We start from the raw sequence: 11,069 nt of genomic DNA, 5'->3' as shown, positions 1-11,069 counted from the left end.
CACTAACACCTAACAAACTTAGGAAGCATCTTAGTTTTGAAGACGTACATAATAAAAAAAATTTTTTTTAAAAAGAGTATGAGATCTTTTAATCGTGAAAGACTCGGATTTAATGAATTATTCAATTACAAAATTTAGCAAATTTACCTAAGGTAACAAAGAAAGGCTCTAAACAAATCACTGAATGAATCAAAAGATTCAAGTTAGTGGGAAAAATCTAAATTACCAACTCGACGTTTGTTTGTTTCAAAGACATTTGTCATTATTTTACTTCCATAAATAAAACCAGCTCACAAACCCACTAACACCTAACAAACTTAGGAAGCATCTTAGTTTTGAAGACGTACATAATAAAATAAAAATAAATCGTGAAAGACTCGGATTTAATGAATTATTCAATTACAAAATTTAGCAAATTTACCTAAGGTAACAAAGAAAGGCTCTAAACAAATCACTGAATGAATCAAAAGATTCAAGTTAGTGGGAAAAATCTAAATTACCAACTCGACTGTTTTGATTCATGTGCCATTTTTTACAAGACTTTTTGAAGCATTAAAACAAAAAACATTTTTCTGATAAAACTTTGGCAAATGATAGATTACATTGTGTAGTTAGTGAAACTCAGACATATATTTATATACATATACATATACATATATTTTATCAGCTAAAAACACATCTATTCCATCTAGCATTCTCTATTATAATTCTATTATATATTCTTAGACTTGCCCTCTATTCATTTGCTGCTTGTTTTCTTTAAAAAACAAACAAACAAAAAACACTTGCTTTCTAATCGTTTTGTATTCTATCTGTTTTCTTTTCATTTATTATACAATTAACAAAAGCAAAAAAGACCTCTAACACTAGCTTGCTCTATTCAATTTATTTTTATTTATTATATTATTTTAAAAACCCTTGCTATGTGTGCTGCGTTAAGCTAACTGAGACTTGTTATAGCACTTGTATATCATTGCTCTTTTGTTGATTGCTTCCATTGTCTTTATTTGTAAGTCGCTTTGGATAAAAGCATCTGCTAAATGACTAAATGTAAATGTAAATATACTGGAAGTAAAGGTTGTTCATTGTGTCCCCATTGATAAACAAATAATTCCAATAAAAGTACTTGCCACCACCCTTCTGCCAGACATAAATTTAATTTTCGACGGTATTTCAGGCTTGAGTAGAAGTATACAGAAACCGACTAGACATTGAGGGATTTAAGACATTAAGTGTAACAATCACAGTAGGCTATTGCAAAGTTTGAGACTTTTCTAACGTGTCCGGCTTCCACCAGGCTGTAGAGGGCAGTGTATATAGAATATCAATATAAACCTCTCTTGCAGTCACACTGATAAAGGTAACTATAGGTCTCAATAAGAAATAAAACAGGTCCAGGCTGAAAAAAAATGAATGAATGAGGCATTTATATAGCGCTTTCTTGTGTATTGCTGTACATCCAAAGTGCTTTACAATCATATGGGGGGGTCTCTCCTCAACCACCACCAGTGTGCAGCATCCACTTGGATGATGCAACGGCAGCCACAGCACTCACCACACACCAGTTACAGGCAGAGAGAGAGAGATAGAGAGAGAGAGAGAGAGAGAGAGAGAGAGACAATTCAGTGGATTGGGATTATTAGGAGGCCATGACAGACAAGTGCCAGTGGAGGGAATTTGGCCATGACACCGGGGTTACACCCCTACTCTTTACCTCGGTTTAACGTCTCATCCGAAGGACGGTGTTTTTTTTACAGTATAGCGTCCCCATCACTATACTGGGGTGTTAGGACCCACACAGACCACAGGGTGAGCACCCCTGCTGTCCTCACTCTTTGTCTCATCCGAAGGACGGTGTTTTTTTTTTGTTTTTTTTACAGTATAGCGTCCCCATCACTATACTGGGGGGTTAGGACCCACACAGACCACAGGGTGAGCACCCCTGCTGTCCTCACAAACACCTCTTCCAGCAGCAAACTAGTTTTCCCAGGAGGTCTCCCATCCAGGTACTGACCAGGCTCAACCCTGCTTAGCTTCAGTAGGTAACTAGTCTTGGGCTGCAGGGTGATATGTCTGTGGCCTAATATTTTATTTTGGCGTAAGATTTTATTATAAAGAATCCTGCAAACAATAAATTGTTTCATTTTTGGTTACATGACCAAGGTGTGACCTGATGTTATGAAAATATGTAATACCTCCCACAGTCTTTTGTTGATACCACAGGAAAAATGTGGTGCAGTTTCACAGAAAAGAAATAAGTAGAATATACAAAAGCTGTGACTGTAGACTTTGGCAGACTGTGCACACATGTAATGACATATGTTAAAGAGATAAACCACCCAAAAATCTGCTGTTGATTTATTCAACCTTAGACCATCCATGATGTAGTTGACACTTGTTTTCTTCAGTTGAACAGTAAAGAAGATTTTTAGCTGAAACCCTGGTCCTTGGAGATTTATCACTTGAGTCAAAAAAAGCATATACAGGCATCACAAAATGAATACTTAATCTTATGAAGCAAAACAATCGGCTTGTGCAAGAAACTGAATGTTATTTACAAAATTATTACATGTAATCCATAGTCTTAGGCTATCTGAAGAAAAAAGGTCACCAACGTGTTGGATGGCTTAAGGGTGAGTAAATTAACAGCACATTTTCATTTTTGAGTGAAGTATCCTTATGTCCTGAGATTATGACCAAATGTCTGAAAATTGAAAAGAAAATACTCTCACATAAAAGGTCCCCCCTCTCATTCCTATTGTAGAAAAGTCAGATTCATTCTAGTGAATTGGTTTACCCCAAATGCTCCTCTCATACAGTAGGTAGTGTAGGAAAGTGTAATTCATTCAAGTGCATCTGATTAATTCAAGTTAATTAGTTAATTCCAAAAGCATACTCTAATACAGGGATCCTCAAATCTGGCCCACGAGATCCACTTTCCTGCTGAGTTTAGCTCTAACCCTAATCAAACACACCTGAGCATACTAATCAGTGTCTTCAGGATCATTAGAAAATCACAGGTAGGTGAGTTTGATCAGGGTTGGAGCTAAACTCTGCAGCGCATTGGCCCTCCAGGGCAAGATTTGAGGAACCCTGCTCTAATATGTAGCGTATGGAAATTGGACGGACAATGTTGGATGGACAGAATGATCACCAATTTGCTTCTATGTATTAAAGTATGTCGGTTATGTAAATTAGGGTGTTTCTGTATTTATGCCACATTTACCTGTTCAGGTTTGATACTGTAAACCTAATTGTGATGCGTCATTCATTTAATAAATGTGTTTCTATACACCATAAATGACTACTTTGACACACCTTCCCACTGACGTACACTGTACTGAGATTCGGTGCCTTTTTGATCTTCCCTGAGAAGCAGAATTCATGCAGTAACACATTCATTACTCTTTGCAATTTCAGGTTGCATAGTTTCAGTAAACTTACAAACCCCTCTTGGGGATTTTTTTTATAATGTAATATCCAGTAAGAATGTCCTATATATATATATATTTTCATATTTTCATAATAACGTTAGTAACTTGTGCAAGACTGCAATTATTCCCCTGTCTCAAGGAGCTTTTAGTGCTTGCATTTCTTTCCTTTAGCCGATGCTGGGTGTGTTTCTGAGGAGCCGTACAGCAGAGGTAGACTATAAAGACATATGATCCCCAGACTGATGCAGACACAGACCAAAGATGATCCAACTGTATTATTAAATGTGATAGGAGGAGCAGTGACCAGCAGCTGTGACTGTCTCAGCACCATGTCAGCTTCGATGGCCTTCATTTGGAAATGTGTCCCAATTATTGCACACACGTGAAACAGTTGATGGCTGTGGCCTGTAGGGGTCAGAAGAGAGCCATTCACTTGAGAAAACTGAATGAAGATTTCCTGAAGAAATCCCTGTGGTCCTGTTTTAAAGATGTATTTTCTTAAGTGTGGTTTCTGAATTTCTTTGACATTTTTGATTCTGGACTTCTTAATTTCACACCTACTATAATTCAGATACTGTCTGTATTCTGAAAACCCTTTGTAATGAACTAGTTCACACCCATTGGGTCTTCTTAGAAGAGATCGTGAAAATGCACAGCTAGAAACAGACACTGTAAAATATCTAATATTTATAAATATTTCATATCTATGTGAGTGGTCGTTACTTACCAATGTAATCAAAGCGTCCAGGTGCCAGTCTCTCAGGCAAGTGTGTTGCAAACAGGAAGCCGGCGAGAAAAGCAAACAGAATATGGTGAACATGAATGGAGTTTGCTTCATTATCAGTGCAACCCTCACCTACACACAGAAATAACTAAAAAGAGGCAACAGAAAAAAATTACAGCTATGTAGTGTATTCATATGCTCAAGCAACATGTATAAACATTTTTAAAACAATGCACTTAAGTGGGTTTTCCAGGGGGACAAAAAAAACTCTACTTTAACCTAGAAAAAAATCTTCTAAAATTTAAGAAATGTGTCCCCAGTGGTAAACAAATACAACAAGATAAATAGATAAAACAGTCATTTCCAATACAAATCACAGAATTACCAGCTTCATTCATTTGGACATTAGGTTATTTAACCAATCAGATCTTTTGTCTGAACAGCCGGGGCATTGGGTTGAGTATGCTGAAACTTACCCTGTAGAAGAGAGGAATGTTGTCAAACAGGTAAGGGTAGGCAAAGGCAAGAATTCGCAACACCTTACTCAGCCGTGGGCTCTTTCTCTCAGAGAATCTGACAGGTAGGGAAAGAAAGACATTTTTATGTTCATTAATGATAACATCAGTTTCAGTGCTGGTGGTGAGGTTATGTAATTTTTAGAAGCAGTTAAGAGAGACTGATTGTTCATAATCACAAAAACACATAACCACCTCATTAACAAAATTAGGTGGAAGTGTTTTGTGTTAATAATATTATAAAGCATTTTAATAGGTTAAAAGGCAGCTAAAGAAAGCACATTAGTGAGTGCCAGAGGAATCTGACACATTCTTACACATTACTGTAGCACAGACTGAATTTATAACATGTCTGTATTTAAAATGTAGCGCACACAATTTTCTTTCATGGTTCTGTTTGCGTCCGTGCTGAGGAGTTAGTGGGATCTCTAACTTAACTGCATTTTTCAGTAGCATAAGCTATTTTCATAGTTAATTGATTTATTCTAGTAAATCAGTTCATCCCAAATGGTCCTCTCTCTCTCTCTATCTCTCTCTCTCTCATATATAGGCTGCATCCCAATATGCACACTTCCCTACTATATAATACCGGTATGTGGAATACAGTATTTGAAAAGAGTAGTAGAGAATTCACATTTAATTCACAGTATTTGTAAAACAGTAGGCAAAAAGTACCCAGTTGACTTGCTACAAGATTCATGACAAGGAAAACATGACAAATGTAGTACGTCCGGATTACATACTACACACATTCATACTATATAGAACATACGTTTTTAACAGTCACAGTGTAAGTAGTTATTGAAAAGAAGTACCTACTCAGCGAGTATGTGATTTTCGGATGTAGCCAGCATTGAAAAAGTGAAGCATTGTAGTGAATGTAGTGGTTCGGACAACTAGATTTAGTCCCTGTAATATAGCTACTGTTTTTGACTAATGTAAATTCTGTTCTGTGAATTAGGTTGTTTTCGTATATTTAGCATAAATGTGCCTGTTCAAGTTTGATATTTTCACCCAAACTGATGCAATAATGAACTGAGCTTGTTCCACATACTTACATACTCACTCACCAGAACTACGTAACCCACATTTTTGCAACCTGCATTTGTGTTTTCAGTATGGTGGTGTGTTAGCAATGAGGACTATAGAATGAAATGGAGCCTTACCTCGTGTAGCAGGACAGGCTGGTTGAGAGGATGGTGTTTAGTACAGCTACAGGGATGTAGTATGCATGAAAAAAGCTGTTCACCCATGCATCAGGAAAAACATATGCAGAGTAGCTGATCGCTGAACCTGCGTCAACATGCAATCAGCCACATTAATATTTTTAAATGTGCCTGCATATTTAATTGTGCATTCTCATTTTGCCTACACTGGCAGATAAAAGTTCAGAATAATTCCGATTTTTTTATGTTTTTGGACGAAGTCTCTTATGCTTACCAAGGATGCATTTCTTTGATGAAAAAACTGTAATATTGTGAAATATTATTAAAGTTCAAAATGTTTTCTATTTTATTGGTGTGATGGCAAAGTTGAATTTTCAGCAGTCATTACTCCAGTCTTCAGTGTCACATGATCCTTCAGAAATCATTCTAATATGCTGATCTGGTACTAAGTTAATATTGGCGCACAATTATTAATAATGGTTCTTAATATTATCAAAGTTGAAAATGTATGTATTTTTGTGGAAACTATGATACATTTTTTTAAGGATTCTTTAAAAAAATAGAAAGTTAATTGAACAGCATTTATTATTATTATTATTATTTATTATCATTAATATTATTTTGTTTCTGTTTTCTTTAGCAATTTTGATCAGTTTATATTTCTTTCTTTCTTTCTTTCAGTTTCCGTAACATAATTAAGCAAGATCATGTGACACTGAAGACTGAAGTAATGGTTGCCGAAAATTCAGCTTTGCCTTCACAGGAATAAATTACATTTCAAAATGTATTCAAATAGAAAACAGTTATTTTCAATTGTAATAATGCTGTACATTACTGTTGTAAACGCTGTACATATTACAGTTTTTTCTGTAGTTTTGATCAAATAAATGCCCGGGTGAACATAGGCTAAGTGACTTTATGCAAAAACACTAAAAAACATTTCAAACTTTTGGCTACCAGTGTATTTTTATATTTAGATAACCTTTGCCATGATCTAAAGCTCATTTAAAGTTAGTCTTTAAAAACAATAATAATTTAATAACACTGTTAAATGTTTTTAGCAAGTCTGAAAATAAATATCGATTTTTCATACTCAACATTATAACATCGTGATGCCTAAATTCACTTGTATTATTAAAAATCTTTGATTTTATTTATTTATTTTACACAAAACATAGAATTTTAATTAAATTTTTTTATTTACTAGTTATTGGCCAAAAAAATTTAAATAACGATCAGCTTACGTGTGTTGGACAGAATTCTATTTCCAGTACATCCCTAGAAATAATGTACAGTATTGTGATACTGTATGCTGTATGTGATGTGTGTAATGCAATCTGTATTTGTATTAATTGTGCAAGAATTCCATTTTGTCTGTTAAATATTGCAGTACAGAACTTTGAACCTCGAACTTTGTCTTTATGGCAATAATTTCTATAACAAGCCAAGGAACTGATAGTGTTGAAGTGAATGTGCCTGTGTGTTCCTCCCTTACCGAGGCTGTACAGACTGAGTGCTCCATAGTCAAAGAAGTAACAGATATGGTTAGCGCAAGTAGACATGGTGCTGAAGGTGTGGGCGCAGCTGGAGGCCAATGGATACACACAGCAGGAGAACAAGAAGACCAGCAGAGGCCATGTGAATGCATCATACAGCGCATCCTCCATCAATAACACCGTCATCAACTTCCATAGAAAATACCTGATGGAGAAAAAAGGGGTGAGACAAGTTTTTCATCTTATGACTGTTTGCATTCTATTCCACAGAAAGGCTAACAGGACAATTGCTTGCATGGTTTCTACACACAGCAGCTGACATGGAAACTACAGAATCTATATCTAAGCAAGTGAATGTGTTTTACTGTGGAAATGAGAAACAAAACAAAAGATTAGGAGCAGTAAAAAAAAATTGTATTCAAATGTTTAACCTGCCCCGACTTGCTCGCAGAGTTTCTTACTATAGGAAAGTATCTGACAGGAGGTCACAGAAACAAACAGAAGTACATGAACACACACACAGATCGCACAAATCAGTCTTATCAGTGAAGGTTTCTATAGGTCTAGTTTAATCTCTAAAGAGCACAGATAAAGCTGGTTTCTATGCTGTACAGTATGTACAGTAAAGATCAGAATTAATACAGATGGTAGAGTTTTGTAAAGGAGATTTTCCAAAGACATCTTACATTCAGGGTTCCCATCCCTGCAGACCAGCTATATATTTACTATAAAAACACTTACATTTTCTGGGTTTGCTATATACAGTATCTATGTGAACATAACATATACTACTTACAACAGAAGTGTAAAGACAAGAGTACCTGAAAACCATACTTGAGTAAAAGAACAGATACCTTAGTGAAAATTACTCCATTACAAGTTACAACTCACCAATTCCAAAACAACTTGAGTAAACGTCTCAGAGTATCTGATTTTAACAGCACTTAAATGCTTTACTTATACTAAATATAGGCTCAAAGATGCATTAGTCAAAGAGACATGCCAGTGAAAAACAAGAAAGAGTTGATTTGTGAGGGCAATCACATTTATTTTCTAAAAACAAAACTGAAAAAACAACAACAACAACAACAACAACAATAAAAAAAGTATCTTCAGTATAACGGATAAATAAAATAATGTTAAGTAAAATGAAAAAGTCAAAGCCTTCTTACACTGGATGTGCTGATTTCGGTCTCATTGCTGTCTGCAATCGTACTCATCTCACACCTGTGATTCACAACTACTTGCTAAGGAACTAGCATTCACATAAAGTAGCCTTGTTGACAAGTTTGTGTGAGTAAGGGCAAAACCCATGAGATGTAGTCTGTAGTTGGCGATACCAAGAACTGCTGCAGAAAAAGCTTGGTGCCATGCAAAATGTAACGTGTAATTGCAACACTCATTACAAATGTAGTGGAGTAAAGAGTACCGATACTTATTCAAAAATGTAGTGAAGTAGAGAGTAAAAGTTGCTAATATTTTTGATACTCAGTAAACCTACAGAGTATCCAAAAGGATCCTAAAGTACAGTAATTAATTACATTTACTCAAATACTCCGTCACACCTGACTTACAAAGAGCATCTTAGATTTAGCGATGTGTCCTTAAATGTGGCATTTAGAGTTGTCTTATTAAAGGGATAGTTCACCCAAAAATGAAAATTGTATGTTTATCTGCTTATCCCCAGGGCATCCAAGATGTAGGTGACTTTGTTTCTTCGGTAGAACACATATGATGATTTTTAACACAAACCGTTGCAGTCTATCAGTTGTATAATGCATGGCAATGGTAACAAAATCTATGAGAGTAAAAAAAAACATGCACAGACAAGTCCAAATTAAACCCTGCGGCTCGTGGCGACACATTGATGTCCTAAAACACGAAACGATCGGTTTGTGCAAGAAACCGAACAGTATTTATATCATTTTTTACCTCTAATACACCACTATGTCCAACTGTCTTTGGGCGAGCGCACGGCATCCGGTGCGTGAGGTGTGTATGCGCTCTGGCGTAGTTTACGTTAGTGTGTTGATATCCAGCCGAAGAGCAATCAACCATAACGTCAGGCGAGCAGGCTCAGAAGTTGGGAATACGTGGAAAGTCACCACTCCCAAATGAGTTCGCGCGAGAGAACGTAATCTTTTAGTTTTAAGTCGGTTTGAACAATCCGGATAAGCGCAAGTAAGTACCATTTTGATTAGCCGTCGTACCTACAATGACTGTGCACTGTGTAAACAATGAGTGACGTATACGCGCGAGAGATCACTTCCGGCGCTTGCGTAAACTGTATTAGAGGTAAAAAAAAAAATTTTTTAATTATATAAATACTGTTCGGTTTCTTGCACAAACCGATCGTTTCGCAAATAGACTGCCAGAAGTTAATGAATCAATGGTGACATGAGCGACTCTTCATCATCTTTAGGTCTGGAGAAAGCTCATTAACAGTGATGGCAGACCTTCTGTCATCATCCAGGAAGGTTAACTGTTCTAGGAGCGGCTCAGCTGGGTTAAAGCTCGGTGAGGGACGTAACAATCCACTGTGGAGATTCTCAAGTCAAACTACTGTAAGTCTCAGCACGCCACACACACACAGTTTAAATACTGTTGCCATGTAACCCAGGGCCATTGTGCCGTTAAAACTGTGTGAGTTCATATACTATTGTCTGTGAGTTATAAGATAACAAATGGCATACTGAGAAAGTGGCAAAGACATAGATATGCATATAGAGAGAGAAAGCAAGCATGAGAGATATATGGTGACAGAGATTGCGCAAATGAACGTGTTTCGCTGTACCAGGTTGGTAGAAAGTGTGTCCAGACATTGAGGGTCTCGTTGGTGAGCTGAAAGAGACTCAACACACAGTCTGTGGCTGAACTACGAGGGTGCCGATATCCAGAGATGATACTGTCCTCGTGAAATGCCTACCATGGAAAAAGAGTCACAAACCCCTCATTTAATAAAGACAGCAAAGCAGTTCTCACAACAGATAAAAAGGTAAGGCAATAAAATAATGCAAAGCATTAATATGAAAATCACAATATGTTTGGGTACACACCTTCAAACTGTTTCACATCAGGTTGCACAGTAATAAGAGAGTAAAGAAAATAAAAATCAAGTGATTCTATACTTCCTATCATCAGTTTATCTATACCAAGAACACCTTAAACTACTACAGCTAGTTAAAATCACACAATATCTGTTTGTTGTGGTAGTTTTGTGTTTGTTAAATGAGTGAACTTACTTTGGGCACTTGGTGGACAGTGAAGACACGCTGTAGATTGATCAGGCTGAACATGTTCCCCAGATGAACAGCCCTCAGTGCCTGACTCAGGAAAGAGAGGCTAAACATACATCAGCACACCGGCAGGTACAGAAAGACAAATGTACATACAGACACTCTTTCACTCCACCTGATCAGAGTTAGCCCTGCCTTGTTCATCACACCTACAGACATCAACCTCCATCATAAAGACGCACCTGACACACACACACACACCTGACAACCGGCTAGGTGAGAATGCTCACAGGAGCTATTCATAAGCACATTGTTTCAGAGGTCAGAGATTTTCACTCCAAACATACACATGAATGCACACAACAGATTTGTAGATAGGTTTCCATATATACTACCATTCATAGGTTTGGGGTCAGTATGAGGTTCCCACAAAAACGTTAAGCAGCACAACTGTTTTTAAATCAAGTCAAGTCAAGTCACCTTTATTTATATAGCGCT

General features: G+C 36.7%; 1 protein-coding gene across 1 annotated transcript; it reads right to left on the bottom strand.

Moving 5' to 3' along the window:
* Positions 1-3,546: 3,546 nt before the first annotated feature.
* Positions 3,547-10,697, bottom strand: paqr5b (progestin and adipoQ receptor family member Vb). Its single transcript, XM_016235181.1, has 7 exons — positions 10,578-10,697; positions 10,130-10,257; positions 7,335-7,540; positions 5,840-5,966; positions 4,635-4,731; positions 4,162-4,306; positions 3,547-3,839 (listed from the first exon to the last, which is right to left on the bottom strand). Exons 1-7 carry the CDS (start codon positions 10,683-10,685, stop codon positions 3,580-3,582), a joined length of 1,071 nt encoding a protein of 356 aa, XP_016090667.1. The 5' UTR covers positions 10,686-10,697; the 3' UTR covers positions 3,547-3,579.
* Between the last annotated feature and the right edge of the window lie 372 nt (positions 10,698-11,069).

This window comes from Sinocyclocheilus grahami, unplaced genomic scaffold, assembly GCF_001515645.1.
Source record: "Sinocyclocheilus grahami isolate Dianchi unplaced genomic scaffold, SAMN03320097.WGS_v1.1 scaffold464.1, whole genome shotgun sequence".
NCBI lineage: Eukaryota > Metazoa > Chordata > Actinopteri > Cypriniformes > Cyprinidae > Sinocyclocheilus > Sinocyclocheilus grahami.
This window is presented reverse-complemented; position numbering and strand designations above follow the sequence as displayed.

Coding starts and splice junctions, on each gene's coding strand:
- paqr5b (XM_016235181.1), bottom strand. CDS start 10,685: ATGTTTAGCCTCTCTTTCCTGAGTCAGGCACTGAGGGCTGTTCATCTG. Junction 10,258..10,577: donor CTGTCCACCAAGTGCCCAAA/GTAAGTTCACTC, acceptor TTTCCATGGTAG/GCATTTCACGAGGACAGTAT. Junction 7,541..10,129: donor ACACACTTTCTACCAACCTG/GTACAGCGAAAC, acceptor TTTCTCCATCAG/GTATTTTCTATGGAAGTTGA.